This window comes from Mya arenaria, chromosome 1 (assembly GCF_026914265.1).
Source record: "Mya arenaria isolate MELC-2E11 chromosome 1, ASM2691426v1".
Lineage (NCBI taxonomy): Eukaryota > Metazoa > Mollusca > Bivalvia > Myida > Myidae > Mya > Mya arenaria.
Genome location: NC_069122.1, coordinates 31,539,163 through 31,559,534, shown reverse-complemented (window position 1 = coordinate 31,559,534; position 20,372 = coordinate 31,539,163). Strand labels below are relative to the sequence as shown.

Below are 20,372 nucleotides of genomic sequence, written 5' to 3'. Positions count from 1 at the left end.
TTTTGGGAAAAAGTTCCTAAACATTTTGGGAAATTTTGCGTCATGAAAATGCCGAAATTGGGAAATTTTACAATTAAAAAAAAAAGGTGTCTAGTCTCCTGTGAATTAGGAAATGATTAAAATTATTTTGTTTCCCTTTAAAAGACCTAAAATGGCTGATATATCAATCCTTGGGTGTAAAATCTATTGCAATAAATCATGACAGATAATATTTCATACTGATCTCTGAATGTGATGAAAATCAATGATTTTCGAGTTCAATAATCAAAAAAACTTTACATCACATTAATTTATTAGGATATTGAAAATTAACCAGTACAGGTAAAAATACTTTCTAAGACAAAATAAAATTATTATTATTTATTTTGATTTGGGAATGGGTCCGATAGTCGGACCCATGGGTAATGCAGAAAAAGCCCTGCCAGGGGACACTGTTAGCAGACTATTTAGTATAAACTTAACAAACCTGCATTCCTTCTTGTGTCCAGTCATCCTTTTCAACATCCCAGTAGTAACATCCCAGGTGAAAGCTCCGCAGGGTGGTAGTCAGGTCCAAAAATACATAACATTCACTGATGGTCTCGTTTCCCAGACAGCCTGGGTCACGTAACATCAACTCTTCTCTAGTTTGGGTGTCGGTAATGTCAACGCTCACAGTAAAGTAGAGTACATAAGATGTTACATTGCTTTCTTCCAGCTTTGGCTCACGAGCTGACAGATATATGGTTTTTCCTGAAATTACATTGCCCGGGGTATCTTTTGCTGTCAAATCTTCGTTCAAATCGGTGCAGTTTGCTGTCATGTTGATATTTGGGAGATGGCTACAGAACATGCCACAGCCGGCATATATTCCAATACAGGAGGAAGTGTTGTCTTTACAGCAGCGATGATCACACTCCTGGCAGTACCTGGTGATGTTGTCCAAAACATCACCACCGTCACCATTACCTCTTCCATACACGGCATTTATCAGCTCAATGTCTCCAGGGTATCTAAATACACATTTAATAAAGATTTGTGGCTACGTAGCTTTTAATCAAAGATGAACACTAACTCCCAAGGTCTAAACAAAAAACACATTTGGTTCGGTTTCCCTGACCCTACCTACGAAATAGGCGCTAACCCTATCATTTTATATGTCAATTGTTAATTGTGTGTTTTAATATGTAGTTTAAAACCTTTTAAAGCTTTATACACAGTGTGTGTATACCACGTGATAAATTGCGTCATAAATGCTACGTCGGAAGGCAATATTTTGCTTCGAATAAAGACTTTAAACAAAGATTACTTCACCATTCTAAATGAAACATAGCACAGTCTACGCAGCTTAGGAGCCCCACCTTCGGTCTTTAAATTTGATTGCGAGTTTAGTTTCTTAAAACACTTCGACAAACCTTTTCACAATTCGGCCGTCTGACGGAGCAGTGTCAAAACATTATTTTGGAAACAGGTTTGTCGAAGTGTTTGATGAAACTAATGACCTCATCAAATTTCAGAAATAAAACAAAGGCGAGGCTCTTTAAACAGCATAGACTGTCCTTTGTTTCATTTAAAATGGTGTTGTAAATAAAAAGTTATCTTTGCTTTAAGTCTTCATTTTAAGCAAATTTTTGCCTTCTGACGTAGCATATATGACGTCATTTATCACGTGGTATACACACACTGATACAGAAGATTACTTTAACACCATTCTCCAATGATGGCAATGACGTTCTAATATAAAGCCTAATAAAAAATAAAACAAATAAAAAGCCTACCTACCCTACCTGTTCTTTAAAAGATTGAAACCCTAACCAAATCATTTTTTGGGGGGGCCCTTATAAGTTAAATAACACTTGTTCTTATGAAGGATACCGTGTTTAATTTGAAAGAAAGGCGTAGAAAACATGACATTAAAATGTTTAACATGTTTTTTCTAGACAATAGTTGATCACTGTAAATCTTTTAGGACTGGACACCAGTCATTTAATATTTGTGCGTTTTCAGTTATTCAATACATGGTTAAAATCTTGTAATCAGTAATTAATATTCTCCATAAATGCATTAATTAGTATGTAGTTGAAGGTTTATCACTCAAAATTTATGCTTGTTATACATGTGCATGTATTGATTTCAAATAGGAGTGTCATTTTCAATATCAGTACAGTGTGTTTTTTTTCATCTTTAATGAAATGGTGCCGTGGCCCTTTGATATGGGAAAAATTATAGCCTCGGTTTGGCAAATAGAGAAAAAAACTAACATGATTCATTGAACGTTGAACTTGTTTTCAAACCTTTAATTAAACAAACCTATCGACATATTCCTGAATGGCACTATATTGCTACCTCTGCTTAATATTAAAGCTGCACCTCACGGATTGAACGTTTTGACAACTTTTTTATTTTTTGTCTTGGAACGAGCCAATTTTTGCAAAAATCAATAGAAACCAGTTATTTTATAAAGACTGCTGACAAAAAATCAGATCGCAGATTTTTATATGTAAGTTCAAAAATTGATGTTTTATGCATTTTTCTTAAACCGTTAGTACCATAAAACATTAAATATGAAAATTTACGATCTGATTTTTTTGTCAGCAGTCTTTTATCACTGGTTTGCAGATATTTACGCAAACATTGCAAGACAAAAAATAAAAAAGCTGTAAAAACGGTAAATCTGTGAGAGTGCAGCTTTACGGGTCAATGCACATAAAAGCTAAAAATACAGACTTTTTCAAAAAACACAACAGTATAAAACCACAACTGGTAAAAATGAAGTTGTTCTTTTCAATAAAATTTATTTTCCCTACATTTTCCATGTTTCTCTCTGCTCATCAATGCTGCAGTATTATCTCCGAAGTGCAACGCATACAACTGTTTTATATTAAGTCGAGTAAAACATCATGTGTTAAATACAGATTTTCTGTAAACACTTACCTAAATCCAGTGGCAACCAGTTCTTTAATATTAACTTCACCCTCCTCACTTATGCCAAGTTTAATGGAAGACAAGTTTTGTGGCAGGTCGAGCACGAATGTCTGGGTGTTTCCTCGGGTCAGGGTGATGTTGAAGGTGGTGGTACCCGGCCTTGCATGTCTCACAACCTGATCAAATGTCTTACCCTGTTTCTGGATGATCAGCTTGAGAGGAATCTTGGCACTAGTCGCCACATCTGGGAAGAGGAGGTTTAAAGTCATCAATAGCCCAGTTATTCAGAACTTTGTTTAAGTTAACCACATGATCAAATGACATCTGTGTTAACTTTCAAATCATTAATGCTCTAAAAGTTAAATGGATCCATTTGTGAAATGAAGTGATCCTAGTTGAGACGACCATGATTTGTTCAAATATTTTAACACATCATGAACAAATTCACAATATTATTAAAAGTGAACAACCATATCATTAATCACATTGTTATTTTTTTTTTAAAGTTCTGAACAATCACCCAAGAAAATGCAGACTTCATGATGGAAAAACAATTTTTGTTTAATTGATGGGATTAACAATAAGTATACGCAACCTTGTGATTAAATAGAATGAGAGAAAAACCTTTTCTGTCATGTTTTAAGGAATAAATTGCGCAATTCATTTTTAATATTGACACCAATAGTTCATTATTTTATTCAAGAATTGTTACAAAATACTTAATTTCATTTACGAAAACCTTTCAGTAATCGTTTCTTACCCATTCTGTAAATAAAACAACCGGACTGTAACCGGAAACATTTTATCAAAATTAATGATGTCACAATAACCCGGGAAAAGATCAACCACTTGAAATCACTTTGAAACGTAAAATTGAAACACTTATTGAAAACAATACATTTAACATATCATAAAATGAATACTTTCTAAAATGCTCATTTATATTTTACGGGACCTGCTGACACAATACAAACAATAACAGGATCAACAATTTCCCTGTATATTGTTTTGCGATGAATTGCGATCCGAACATATCCGAAGGTGTTGCATTCATCAAATGATAACCGGAATTGCGGAAAGGCAGTTCATTTAAGGAATGGAAGTTGAGGTGTAAAAATGAAAGTATGAATATCATTTTAAATCAGACAAGAACAAGCGGACATTCCATTTAAAAGGTTACAATCATTAACCCTTTAGCACATAGACAAGTGGCCAGATTACACCTCCCAGTCAATAGCCATCTTACTGATAAGCAGTCCTTATCTGTATAGGTACTTTTCAGGATATTTGAAAATGAGCAAATGAATACAGCAGTATGACCTTAAAATCAATATTACTCCAAATAATTGTTTCCAAATCTTTTTTATGTTAAGACATTTTTTATAGATAATTAAATTATCTAATAAATGGTGTCAATGATGAAATATTAAATTATTTTATTTCATCTGTGAATGCATTTCCAAGATGGAATTGTAACATTTCTTTGAAATGTCATTATTGCATTAAATCAAAGGGTAATAAAATGCTGGGATCGATCTAAATTTTATTACCCCTATCATAAAAAAGACCCATCTGGATTAAAAAGCCGACAATTGATGTTCTTGTGTATAATACACAGAAATGTGGCAGGAATATCCGGTGTCATCCAGCTGAGAGATGCAGTCCAGAGTGTCTGTTTAACTTTATTACCCCCTCATAAAATTCTTTACAAAAAGAAAGCCGATAAATGTTTTCCAAGTAATGAATAAAAAGAGCTAAATCATCAAACGCTTTCATAAATGTTGTTTACTTGACCTATTTTACGACCGAAACCATGCTGGCCATCGATTAGCTCAGCAGAGAATTTACTCATCATTTTCTCAGCTACTTATTGTCTCTATAATGTTTGTAACACAAACTATTTTCTACAAATAATTATAATCTTTATTGATTTTAATGGTAAATTAAACTGACATAATATATTCAATGATTTACGCATCAATGTTTTGGGGGAAATTTCATACTGTACAGTACTGCCATTCCACGAGGTTTTATTACGTCACGGTGGGATCTCACACCTGTGATTGGCAGTATAAATAATAACCTTCAAGTTTTAGCAGACAACATTTTCGAGGGAAAATCTATACACAAAAGGTTAAGCTTCAGCTTTATAAACATCCGGGATATTGTTTACAAAAAGAAAGATGCAAAATTGAAGTATTGAAATGACCCTATTGAAATATGCGGGAGATGCGTATACATCCAGAAGTGTATAGGGTCGGCCAGATGCGTTTACATCTGCTAATGAGCTATGTCGGCCTATCTCGTATACATGCGCTAAAGGGTTAATACTCGTAATTTAGAGTCTGTTTAAATGGTTAGGGACATTTTCCACATAATTAATACATTTCATCACCTTTGTGCAAGAAAGAACCTCTGCCAAGACTGTGTTGTTTTTTCCTTCTGTTTATGATGTATCATGTGTTGTACTGATATTGCTGTGTTGATTACATATGAATAAAAAAAAAGACAAAAAAGACTATGGGTTTGGTAAATATGACAATATACATATGAAATCTGATAATATTAGTGTCTATATTTCACTTAAAAAAAGATAACTAAAGAAAAGTGCTTTATTTTAATAGAAAGTTCTAGCTTACCATCAAAGTCAAATGAAAGTTTCAATGGTGACTTGAGGTTGTTCATGTGGACTGGCTTGTTGTGAGAGTCCTTAAGAGTGAGAGACTGGACACCTGATGTTACCATGGCGACACTCTCTTTCCAACTGTATGGGTTTTTCTTTGTGTACATGTACTGAAACAGCCCACCACACCGAGGATACATGATATCTGATATCACTAAGTACACATGTGATATTTGAAAACAGCCAATTTGAATGTGTTAACTGGTAACACCCAATATAACACCAAGAAAACATGTGCTGCCTGATTTCACCCAGTACTTAATGTGCTTTCTTAAACAAGAGGGCCATGATGGCCCTAAATCGCTCACTTGAGTAAAAGAGTTTAACCTTTGTTATCAATATAGCTTGATTCTCAAAGAATATTGAACAAGAGTTGTCACAGTATGTGACAAATGCCCCCAAATGTGACATTGACCTATGAACAAGTACATAAAAAGTTGATCTTGTACATAAAAAGTTGATCTTGCCTTTATGTGTCAAATACATATGGCAAGTTATTTTGAATTGCCTCTGAGCATAGAAAAAATACCAACCATACTTGACAGCCAACACTTATGTCCTCATATTCAGCATTCCATTGTGAATCAACACTTAGTGTATCTTTCAGCTTAGAGGTAGGTACATGGGTCTTGCAGACGATACGTCGTCTTGGTATGTCGAAAACATGTGGCAAGTCATTTTAAAATCTGTCCATACAAGAGAAAGTCACAGGCCGGACACGACAACCTATACTCTATCCTTATATGCAGCATTCCATTGTAAATAAACACTAATTGTGACCTTGACCTTAAAAGTAGGGACACTGGTCTTGCACGTTACGCGTCGTCTAGGTATGTCGAACACATGTGGCAAGTTATTTTAAATTTGTCAATACAACAACAAGAGTGACACTCACAAAATACGCCCATCAATAATTTCTTGGATTCTAAGACAACTTACTGTCACATTGGCCCTTTGAGAAGCAAGCTTTTCAAGAAGCAAATGATTTGGCACAATATGGCATTAACAGTAAAAAAAATATTTTAATTCGAGGGTTTCGAGTCAAAAGGTGCTAAAATGTCTATAATTTTCATAGGCACTTAGAACCTTTGGGGACCAAGCCCTTGATATTTACTGAGGGTTTCATGCAAAATTGTATTTACCAAGTACTTCTGTATTTCAGGGAACTATGGCACATTCTTCAGTTATCTATAGCAATTGTTCTGTCAAACTATGGTGTATACTTCAGCAAATATTCAGTCACACTGTGGTCTCAGGAAATATTCTTCATACCACTGCATCAAACCTAAAGTCTTGTTTTATTTTATACAACATTATTTACACTGTTCCTTTTATATAGGTCATACAACATGAAATGTCATATGTTACACTCTGGCTTTTATGGTGTTGAAAGAGTTAAACAGCTTTTATTTTACAAACCAATCCACACTGCCTTATGGTCTGAATAATACAAGAGACAATCAGTGTGTACTTGGCAAAGCATTTATACCGGCAAACATTCTTGGTTAAGATTTTATAGCTACAAACATTTTCAGCAAGTTTGGTGAAGGTCAGATGAGAATTGTTCAAGTTAGAGAGTAGACAAAGCTTAAATGGCAAGGGCAGTAATCCTGAAGTGCTTCGGGGCATTTGGCTGATTATCATACTTGACCGATTTATTTTACCAACAAATATTTTCAGCAAGTTTGGTGAAGATCAGATGATAACTGTTCAAATTAGACAGTGGACAAAGCAAAAATGGCAAATTTTGACCAATTCAAGGGCCATAATCCTGAAGAGCCTGGCTGGTTATGGAACTTTGCCAAGAATATATACCAACAAACATTTATAGTAGCAAGTTTGGTGAAATTCGGATAAAAACTGTTCAAGTTTGAGAGTAGACAAAGCTAAAATGGCCAATTTTGATAAATTCAGGGGGCCATAACTCTGGAGTGCCTAAAGCGATTAGGCTGGTTATCGAACTTGACCTAGATATTTCACCAACAAACACTTTCATGAAGTTTGGTGGAAATTGGATGAGAAATGTTCAAGTTAGAGAGCGGACAAAGCTAAAATGGACAATTTTGACAAATTCAGGGGGCCATAACTCTGGAGTGCCTAAAGCGATTTGGCTGGTTATTGAACTTGACCGTGATATTTCACCAACAAACACTTTCATGACGTTTGGTGGAAATTGGATGAGAAATGATCAAGTTAGAGAGCGGACAAAGCTAAAATGGCCAATTTTGACAAATTCAGGGGGCCATAACTCTGAAGTGCCTAAAGCGATTTGGCTGGTTATGAAACTTGACCTAGATATTTCACCAACAAACACTTTCATGAAGTTTGGTGGAAACTGGATGAGAAATGTTCAAGTTAGAGAGCGGACAAAGCTAAAATGGACAATTTTGACAAATTCAGGGGGCCATAACTCTGGAGTGCCTAAAGCGATTTGGCTGGTTATTGAACTTGACCGAGATATTTCACCAACAAACACTTTCATGACGTTTGGTGGAAATTGGATGAGAAATGATCAAGTTAGAGAGCGGACAAAGCTAAAATGGCCAATTTTGACAAATTCAGGGGGCCATAACTCTGGAGTGCCTAAAGCGATTTGGCTGGTTATCGAACTTGACCTAGATATTTTACCAACAAACACTTTCATGAAGTTTGGTGGAAATTGGATGAGAAATGTTCAAGTTAGAGAGCGGACAACATAGTGGAGCCGCCCGCCCGCCCGCCGCCCGCCCACCATGGGTGTTCCCATAATACGGCCATCGTAAGATGGGCGTATAAAAAGTTAGAGCCCGGACACGACAACCTATACTCTATGTTCTTATATGCGGTATTCCATTGTGAACAAACACCTAAGTGTGACCTTGACCTTAGAGGGAGGGACACAGGTCTTGCACGCAACACGTCATCTTAATAGGTCAAACACACATGGCAAGTCAATTTAAAATCTGTCCAAACAAGAGAAAGTTACAGCCCGGACATGATAACTTATACTCTATGTACTTATATGTAGCATTCCATTGTGAATAAACACTAAGTGTGACATTAACCTTAGAGGTAAGGACAGGGGTCTTGCACACAACACGTCGTCTTGGTATGTCGAACACATGTGGCAAGTTATATTAATATCTGTCCATACAAGAGAAAGTTACAGCACAGACACGAGTTATTGAGCCAGACACACGACAGACGGACGGACGGACGGACAGACAGAAGGACTGATGGACAGACGGAAGGTGCGATTTTAATATGCCCACCTTCTGGGGCATAAAAACATACTGGTCAAACATGTTGCCTGGATAATCACTGGCAGGACTTGTCACAGTTGCCTGCACACTAACAGGACTTGTCACAGTTTCCTGCACACTGACAGGACTTGTCGATTGACTGCACACTGACAGGATTTTGTTCAGTTGCCTGCACACTGACAGGACTTGATGATTGACTGCACACTGACAGAATTTGATTCTCATCTGCAACTTGACAGGACTTTGTTCAGTTGCCTGCGCACCACACTGACAGGACTTGATAATTGACTGCACACTATCAGCACTTGGTACAGATGCCTGCACACTGACAGGACTTTTTTCAGTTGCCTGCACACTGACAGGACTTTGTTCAATTGCCTGCACACTGACAAAACTATGTCAAATTGCTTGCACACTGAAACAACTTTTAGTATAGATACACAAACAACAAACAGTGCACAACCCAATAAAATCAATAAACGGCCTTAAGCTCTAAAAATCAAATATCAGATCACATTCAACACCTTTAACTAATATTATCACCTTGACCCATCTAGGACAACATCACATTCCTTCTTATGTTAATAAGAAAACTTTTCTTTATATAACTTATAAGTGAATAACACTATCCACACAGAAGATAAGATTATAGCATCTGCATGAACAATAATCTACATGAAGTTCAATGGAAAAGTCTGATTATTAAATTTATCATTAAGTAAAAATGAAATTTCTTCTAAAAAATGAAGTGTTTAATAATTATTTGAATCTATGAACCTAAAAAAAACAATAATTACTTCAGAAGTGACTATGTTGGAGACTTAATGAAATTAAAAATATATTCCCTTGTTACTAAAAATAGAAAGTAGTGGAATCTCCAACAAAAAGGGAGACCATATAGCAAGACTTGCTGCCCTTGCTTCAAGAAAAAAGTTATAGTAAGACTTGCTGCCCTTGCTTCAAGAAAAAACTTGACATAACTATCAGATTTTAACAAAGTGTATTTATAATGAACTTGTAGCCAACGGGCTGAGGCCAATTTTTCTCCAGGGGCATAAATTGAATAAACATGGTATATAAGCAATCGACAATGTTACACACCAAATATTTAAGCACTAGGCTTCATAGTATTGGCCAAAAAAGTTTTGTAATTTTTCCTTCAGGTTGCCATGGCACCCAGAGTTCAGCATGGAATTAATTTCTTTGATCAATTTTGAAAAAGCACCAACCAAGGATCATTCCTATGAAGTTTCATCAAAATTGTCCAAGCGGTTTAGAAGAAGATGATTATAACCAATTGTTGACATTCTCCTTTAGGTTGCCATGGCAACCAGGGTTCTGCATGGAATTAATTTCTTTGAACAATTTTGAAATAGCACCAACCAAGGATCATTCCTATGAAGTTTCATCAAAATTGTCCAAGTGGTTTAGGAGCAGAGTTCTGCTTGGAATAAATTTCTTTGAACAATTTTGAAAGAGCACCAACCAAAGATCATTCCTATGAAGTTTCATCAAAATTGTCCAAGCGGTTTAGAAGAAGATGATTATAACCAATTGTTGACATTTTCCTTTAGGTTGCCATGGCATACAGAGTTCTGCATGGAATTAATTTCTTTCTTTGAACAATTTTGAAAAAGTACCAACCAAGGATCATTCCTATGAAGTTTCATCAAAATTGTCCAAGTGATTTAGGAGAAGAAGATGATTATAACCAATTGTTGACATTTTCCTTTGGGTTGCCATGACAACCAGAGTTCTGCATGGAATTAATTTCTTTGAACAATTAACCACCAACCAAGGATCATTCCTAAGAAGTTTCATCAAAATTGTCCAAGTGGTTTAGGAGAAGAAGATGATTATAACCAATAATTGTTGACGACGGACGATGGGCAACAGACGCCGGACATAGACTGATCACAAAAGCTCACCTTGAGATTTTTGTGCTCAGGTGAGCTAAAAACCTAGTATACATGTGATATTTGAAAGCAGCAAGTATCCATGTACTATCTGAAAACAGGTAGTATACACATATTATCTGATAACAGCCAGTAAGTGATACTACTCTAAATGCATGTGATATCTGATAACAGCCAGTATACATATGGCATCTGATAACAGTCAGAATACATGTGTCACCAATAAATGATGGCACCAAGTTTACATGTAATATCTGATAACGCCCAGCATACACATGTTATTTCTGATATCACGCAGTAATCATGTGATACATGAGTATTATCGTTTTTACATGTAATATCTGATCAAACTAAGTATGCATATGCTATCTGATAATAACCAATATACATTGTGATAACTAATAACACCTGATATACATGTGATATCTTACAACACCTGATATACATGTGATATCTGATAGTACCTGACAAACATGTGATATCTGATACTACCTGATATACATGTGATATCGCATTATACCTGATATACATGTGATATCTGATAATAACTGACATACATGTGATATCTGATAATACCTGATATACATGTGATATCTGATTATACCTAATATACATGTGATATCTGATAATAACTGATATACATGTGATATCTGATAATAACTGATATACATGTGATATCTGATAATAACTGACATACATGTGATATCTGATAATAACTGATATACATGTGATATCTGATTATACCTGATATACATGTGATATCTGATAATAACTGACGTACATGTGATATCTAATAATACCTGATATACATGTGATATCTGATAGTACCTGACATACATGTGATATCTGATCATACCTGATATACATGTGATATCTGATAATAACTGACATACATGTGATATCTGATAATAACTGACATACATGTGATATCTGATAATACCTGATATACATGTGAAATAACTGACATACATGTGATATCTGATAATACCTGATATACATGTGATATCTGATACTACCTGATATACATTTGATATATGATCATACCTGATATACATGTGATATCTGATAATAACTGACATACATGTGATATCTAATAATTACTGATATACATGTGATATCTGATAGTACCTGACATACATGTGATATCTGATAGTACCTGACATACATGTGATATCTGATAGTACCTGAAATACATGTGATATCTGATACTACCTGATATACATGTGATATCTGATCATACCTGATATACATGTGATATCTGATTATACCTGATATACATGTGATATCTGATAATAACTGACATACATGTGATATCTGATAATACCTGATATACATGTGATATCTGATACTACCTGATATACATGTGATATCTGATTATACCTGATATACATGTGATATCTGATAATAACTGACATACATGTGATATCTAATAATACCTGATATACATGTGATATCTGATTATACCTAATATACATGTGATATCTGATCATACCTGATATACATGTGATATTTAATCATACCTGATATACATGCAATATCTGATAATACCTAATATACATGTGATATCTGATGACACCTGATAAACATGTGCTATCTGATAATACCTGATAAACATGTGATATCTGATTATAGCTGATATTATAGATGACATCAGCCCACAAACAGTACATATGGTACCGTGCACCCAGGTTAAGTCGTGTAGCGTTGGGAACAGGCCAGTATATACACTCCGGTATAGTAGGGTGGTCACCGAGCCCGAGCCACACTGTCTAAGGGGCACGTGCAGTTGGCCATTAATTTAGGGAATTAGCTGGCACAACTGCAAGTCACCTTTAAAGTTCAGATCATGTTTAATGGTTCACTTCGATTAACAACTCAAGTCCAATTAAGATGTTAAGTTGGTTCTTTATTTATTCCAGATTTAAGTTGAATAGTTAACAAAGATAAATCCAAAGACTTGTTTAACAAGAAACATTCAATAGCCAATGTGATATATTAAGTTATGGAAGTAAGTGAATTAATTATATAGTCACAAAAAAGTAGTTCAAAGCTATTTCCTTAGTAAAAGAATAAGTACAAAGTTCCTAGTCTATATGTATCCCTAATGTATATCCTTCTTTTTTTGTCTCCCTAAATGAAAAATGTACATACTTATAAAGTTATATACTAACTTAAAGAGTAGAAGTTACCAATCAGAATTAAGTGATAAAAATATAATGATCGAAGATTTTAGGAAGTGTCACTCAAAAATAATTATTGTCAAATATAAAATTTACAATTAGATTAATTCTGAGATAATTGAGAAGTGTCAAAGTCCCAAAGAGTAAGGTTTATGATAATGATCTGAGATAATTAACTGATAATAATTAAAGAAGTGGAAGCAGTCAAAATCTTATCAGAAATGTCAAAACACTCAATTGCAATTAGAATGACTGACTAAAGTCTTTGTAGGAAATTATGAAAGTAAATATTATAGAAAAATAAGATGTAACTTAAAAAAGGAACAATATATTTGAAAGAAAAAGTCACACGGTGACACATAATACTGTGATATCTGTTAATCGATAAGGGAGCAGATATGCATTAATATACAAGTCAAATATCTGTACAATATGGTAATTTTACTGTCAAATAGTTTCTTTTGTTAGTTCAAATACAAGTAGCTGTACTCATGGGCTAACATGTCAATTACTCCCAAGTCCATTTTTTTTAGCAGTAACTGATCTTGCTGTTGTTTGAGAAATGCCAAAGGTACATGCCCTGATGTGGCCCATTTAACCCAAAAACAGTTGGTAGAAGGTAGACATATGTACTGCTATACCACTCTCAGTTTGATAGTTCTATTATCTATGGAGACTAACCTGCATGGAGATTGAGTCATTGTTGCCTGTGAGGTCAAGGTCATCAGGAATGGTTAGACTGATCTTTGACCCATTGGTCTTCACAGGCTCCATGGAGATTCTTGTCAAATTGCCGGGCTTCATCTGTAACATATTGGACATTATAAATGCCAGTAAACAATCAAGCCCCTCAATATAAGCCCTTTAAATGCATGTGAATATGTGTTTCGAGTGCACAGGCTGGGAATCACACCCAATCACCTTCGTGAGAAGCGAGTGCGCTAACCATTGCACTAACTGGACAACAAAAAATAACTGTTTACAGTGGGGTGTTGATGTGGAGCAAGAAAACAGGTTTTCAGTCACTTGCCCTAATTCCTCCACTCCAATAAAGAATGACGAAACTCATAAAAGCCTGACTTTATCAGAGGAGATTTAAAAAAAAAACACAAAAAAAAACCACAATGTACATGGCTCAAAAAGTTTCACTAGAAGTTTAATTATACAATGGTGATTTCAATTAAAGGTTGATCACAATTTCTTTTGGCGTTAATGATGTATGATCGCAGTAGGATATATATGCAAGCAAATTCCATGAAGTGTGGTAGCCCTTCTTGCTTATTTGCTCTTTAATGCCCTACTGTGTTCATACTGCATAAACACAAGTAGAAATGCGACCAATACTTCTACTTACATTTTAAATAATTTTTTGTTATGATTGAAAAAAAAGCAGTATCTCCTGCAATTGAGTAAATGTTTATTAAGAAATGTTACCTACAACATGTTGCGATTATCCAATCAGAGTGCAATATTGAAATAAACAAGAGCTGTCACAGTATGTTACGAATGCCCCCGAATGTGACATTGACCTATGAACAAGGTCAGTACATGAAAAGTTGATCTTGCCTTTACATGTCAAATACATATGGCAAGTTATTTTAAATTGCCTCTAAACATAAAAAATACCACCCATACTTGACAACCTACACTGTTATGTCCTTATAAGCAGCATTCCATTGTGAATAAACACTTAGTGTGACCTTGAACTTAGAGGTAGGGACATGGGTCTTGCACGCTACACGTAATCTTGGTATGTCTGACAAGTCCATTTTTAAATCTGTCCATACAAGAGAAAGTTACAGCCCGGACACGACAACTTATACTCTATGTCCTTATATATGCAGCATTCCATTGTGAATAAACACCTAAGTGTGACCTTGACCCTAGAGGTAGGGACACGGGTCATGCATGTGACACGTTGTCTTGGTATGTGGAAAACATGTGGCAAGTTATTTTAAAATCTGTCCTTACAAGGGAAAGTTACAGCCCAGACAAGTCAACCTATACTCTATGTCCTATATGCAGCACTCCATTGTGAATAAACACTAAGTGTGACCTTGACCTTAGAGGTAGGGACACGGGTCTTGCTCGCGACACGTCGTCTTGGTATGTGGAACACATGTGGCAAGTTATTTAAAATCTGTCCATACAAGGGAAAGTTACAGCCCGGACACGACAACCTATACTCTATGTCCTTATATGCAGCACTCCATTGTGAATAAACACTAAGTGTGACCTTGACCTTAGAGGTAGGGACACGGGTCTTGCACGCGACACGTCGTCTTGGTATGTGGAACACATGTGGCAAGTTATTTAAAATCTGTCCATACAAGGACCGGACACGAGTTATTAAGCTGGACACACGGAAGGACAGACGGACGGTGCGATTTTAATATGCCCACCTTCGGGGGCATAAAAATGACCTCATAATCTATTACGAGTTATACATCATGAATGACAAGTTTCATCAATACCATGGACTCAGAGAATGTAAATGCTTATTGAAGACATACCTTGTTCATAGAGAGGTAGATAGAGGGGGTGACAATGGTGATGGGTGGGCCATCCACTTCCTGGTCAGTCTGCATCACATCCATCACATCCGTTACCAAGGACAAGAGAGTCTTTGTAGACCCCTTGTTTTCCTGAATATGGCAACCACACACTGCTATAATTTCATGACATCCTTTTAATATAAAAAAATGATGTTGCCAAATTTCAAATGGTTTTATATGTTCAATGCCTTAAATCAATCATCTGATTTGGCACACAATTGGGTAATTTGATATTTTTTCACGAGGTCCTTTTAATAATCCTTTTTGGTTTGGCAAAATTTCACATGGTTTGATATAAGTTCAATGCCATTAATTTATCAATTGATTTGGCAAACATTGGTCAATTGATATAAAGCTGGATTTTAAAGTTGGTACCAGATAAAATTGCCTTAATTTCTGAATATTTGAAACCATGACGCAGCAACAAGAAGTAAACACCATTCACACGAAAAATGATCATAAATTGTTACCCTCGAAATAACACTAGTAACAGAAACTGTAATATAACAAGAGCTGTCACAGAGGCAGCGTGCTCCACTATTTCGCCACTATTCAGTATAAGGATTGCACCGTTTGGGTCAGAAACATGCATGGATCACTGTAAAATTAGATTACATACAAAACCTTAACCAGCAAGAAAATAAAGGGGGAAAATTTGCATTATATGCAAGATAGAGTTATTATACTTGATTTTATAAAGTTTCAATGCATTTGATTACATGCAAAACTTTGTCCAGAATGTCTAAGTCATATAGAAAATGGCAATTATTTGCATTATATGTAATAAGACTGTTATCTTACTTGTTTATTTAAGAAAGTCAGGTGGTTGAGTACCATAGTATAAATTAGTCTCTATGCGATACTTCAAGTAGTTGCTGATATATAGTGTCTTACATGCAAAACCTTAACCAGAATTTCAGTCAATAATAAACACCCTTAATTTGCATTATGTTCAAGGAAGAGTTATCTTACATTAATAATTAAGTAGGTCAGGAAAACACATATCTAATTGTTTCAATGCAAAACATGATTTTTTTGCTGCGATAATGACTTGAAGGTGCTTACAATTACAAACCGTAACCAAGATGTGATGCCAACACTAGGGTCATGTAGTAATATAGCTCTCCTTATTCTTTCATGGTCAAGCTAACAACTGAGAACGGTCAGACCAACATTCTGTTACCTCACTCTGTTCTTTGGTTTCATTAACTGTGTTGAACACCAGAGATCCGAATCCGCTCACTAAAAGGCTGACAACAGGCAATGACTTGCAGCGTTAGTTCATAAAGACAAACTACAGCCAAACCCTGTTGGTTCAAACTCCCAAGGACCGGCAAAAATAACTTGTGCCTCGGAAAATTTGACCTAAGCTGAAATGCTTACCTTCAGTAAATAGAAATCGGTCCTTAACATCCACTTTGAGCCAACAAGAAATTCAAACCATGTGAGTTCGAGCCAATGGGGTTTGACTGTACCTCTACTATTTAAAACTTTTAACATAAAAATAGCACAATTTCTAAGAAGTCTATAAAATAATCAATTGTACATAGTAAGTAAACTTAAAGATAAGAAACAAAAAATACCAACATAACAAAACTAAAGGGATTGAAAAATGGACAAAAACCAAAATTGATTATCGCCTGTAATTGGAGAGGTCATTTTGATCATGTTGAATATATCATTTTAAATCTAGGGTAAGTTATAGTATTTGAAGCAAAGTTAAATGGTACTGATACTTAGATTCAAATGTCAATTTTTCACTTAACAAAATTGATAATTTTTCACTCAAAAATGCTTGCATCACATCACATTTCAGAAACAAGAGCTGTTCAATTTTCATTATGTGAATTTTTATTTGAAAATGATCAGTATTTCTCTGTATTTTTCTCCTAAAAAAAGAGAATAAACCAGTACGAGAATAAACCAGTACGAGAATAAACCAGTACTATCTACAGTGCCCAATGAGAGAGCCTCCAATTATCAATTATTAATTTCCCATATATTTCTGTTTAATAAAGTAATTGTGTGAACCTCAAGATTTTATCGAACATTATCTGAGACTCTATATTAGTTATATACACATATTTATTTTTCCCCTAATCATGTAAAGATACACAGCCTTTAACTCAGTTGTTAATTACAAATGCCTATAGATGCATAATGCAACACAGCCAGGTTGAACTTAGTTGTTACAAATGGCTATAGATGCATAATGCAACACAGCCAGGTTGAACTTAGTTGTTACAAATGGCTATAGATGCATAATGCAACACAGCCAGGTTGAACTTAGTTGTTACAAATGGCTATAGATGCATAATGCAACACAGCCTTTAACTTAGTTGTTACAAATGGCTATATATGCATAATGAACCACAGCCTTTAACTTAGTTGTTACAAATGCCTATAGATGCACAATTAAACACAACCTTTAACTTAGTTGTTACAAATGCCTATAGATGCATAATGAAACACAGCCTTTAACTTAGTTGTTACAAATGGCTAAAGTTGCATAATGCAACACAGCCAGGTTGAACTTAGTTGTTACAAATGGCTATAGATGCATAATGCAACACAACCAGGTTGAACTTAGTTGTTACAAATGGCTATAGATGCATAATGCAACACAGCCAGGTTGAACTTAGTTGTTACAAATGCCTATAGATGCACAACGAAACACAGCCAGTAACTTAGTTGTTACAAATGGCTATAGATGCATAATGAAACACAGCCTTTAACTTAGTTGTAACAAATGGCTCTAGATGCATAATGAAACACAGCCAGGTTGAACTTAGTTGCTACAAATGGCTATATATGCATAATGAAACACAGCCTTTAACTTAGTTGTTACAAATGGCTATAGATGCATAATGCAACACAGCCAGGTTGAACTTAGTTGTTACAAATGGCTATAGATGCATAATGCAACACAGCCAGGTTGAACTTAGTTGTTACAAATGGCTATAGATGCATAATGCAACACAGCCAGGTTGAACTTAGTTGTTACAAATGGCTATAGATGCATAATGCAACACAGCCAGGTTGAACTTAGTTGTTACAAATGGCTATAGATGCACAACGAAACACAGCCTTTAACTTAGTTGTTACAAATGGCTATAGATGCATAATGAAACACAGCCTTTAACTTAGTTGTTACAAATGGCTCTAGATGCATAATGAAACACAGCCTTTAACTTAGTTGTTACAAATGGCTAAAGTTGCATAATGCAACACAGCCAGGTTGAACTTAGTTGTTACAAATGGCTATAGATGCATAATGCAACACAACCAGGTTGAACTTAGTTGTTACAAATGGCTATAGATGCATAATGCAACACAGCCAGGTTGAACTTAGTTGTTACAAATGCCTATAGATGTATTATGAAACACAGCCAGTAACTTAGTTGTTACAAATGCCTATAGATGCACAACGAAACACAGCCTTTAACTTAGTTGCTACAAATGGCTCTAGATGCATAATGAAACACAGCCAGGTTGAACTTAGTTGCTACAAATGGCTATATATGCATAATGAAACACAGCCTTTAACTTAGTTGTTACAAATGGCTATAGATGCATAATGACACACAGCCAGGAACTTAGTTGTAACAAATGCCTATAGACGCATAATGAAACACAGCCTTTAACTTAGTTGTTACAAATGGCTAAATATGCATAATGAAACACAGCCTTTAACTTAGTTGTTACAAATGGTTAAAGATGCATAATGACACACAGCCAGTAACTTAGTTGTAACAAATGCCTATAGATGCATAATGAAACACAGCCTTTAACTTAGTTGTTACAAATGGCTCTAGATGCATAATGAAACACAGCCAGTAACTTAGTTGTAACAAATGCCTATAGATGCATAATGAAACACAGCCTTTAACTTAGTTGTTACAAATGGCTATAGATGCATAATGAAACACAGCCTTTAACTTAGTTGTTACAAATGGTTAAAGATGCATAATGAAATACAGCCTTGAACTTGGTTGTTACAAATGGCTAAAGATGCATAATGAAATACAGCCTTGAACTTAGTTGTTACAAATGGCTAAAGATGCATAATGAAACACAGCCTTGAACTTAGTTGTTACAAATGGCTCTAGATGCATAATGAAACACAGCCTTGAACTTAGTTGTTAGAAATGGCTCTAGACGCTTAATGAAACACAGCCTTGAACTTAGTTGTTACAAATGGCTATAGATGCATAATGAAACACAGCCTTTAACTTAGTTGTTACAAATGGCTATAGATGCATAATGAAACACAGCCAGTAACTTAGTTGTTACAAATGGCTATAGATGCATTATGAAACACAACCTTTAACTTAGTTGTTACAAATGGCTATAGATGCATAATGAAACACAGCCTTTAACTTAGTTGTTACAAATGCCTATAGATGCATAATGCAACACAGCCAGGTTGAACTTAGTTGTTACAAATGGCTATAGATGCATAATGCAACACAGCCAGGTTGAACTTAGTTGTTACAAATGGCTATAGATGCATAATGAAACACAGCCTTTAACTTAGTTGTTACAAATGGCTATAGATGCATAATGAAACACAGCCAGTAACTTAGTTGTTACAAATGGCTCTAGATGCATAATGAAACACAGCCTTTAACTTAGTTGTTACAAATGGCTATAGTTGCATAATGCAACACAGCCAGGTTGAACTTAGTTGTTACAAATGGCTATAGATGCATAATGCAACACAGCCAGGTTGAACTTAGTTGTTACAAATGCCTATAGATGCATAATGCAACACAGCCAGGTTGAACTTAGTTGTTACAAATGCCTATAGATGCACAACGAAACACAGCCTTTAACGTAGTTGTTACAAATGGCTATAGATGCATAATGAAACACAGCCTTTAACTTAGTTG

The 20,372-nt window shown here is 35.2% G+C and overlaps 1 protein-coding gene across 1 annotated transcript in view; it reads right to left on the bottom strand.

Moving 5' to 3' along the window:
* LOC128226378 (polycystic kidney disease protein 1-like 2) overlaps positions 1-20,372 on the bottom strand; it is a 66,803-nt gene that overhangs the window by 35,155 nt on the left and 11,276 nt on the right. The window contains exons 4-8 of the mRNA XM_052936259.1: positions 15,439-15,570; positions 13,607-13,729; positions 5,544-5,697; positions 2,914-3,148; positions 467-992 (exon numbers count right to left, since the gene is read on the bottom strand). Coding sequence (XP_052792219.1) covers positions 467-992; positions 2,914-3,148; positions 5,544-5,697; positions 13,607-13,729; positions 15,439-15,522 — 1,122 coding nt within the window. The 5' untranslated portion in view covers positions 15,523-15,570. The remainder of the gene's footprint in view (positions 1-466; positions 993-2,913; positions 3,149-5,543; positions 5,698-13,606; positions 13,730-15,438; positions 15,571-20,372) is intronic.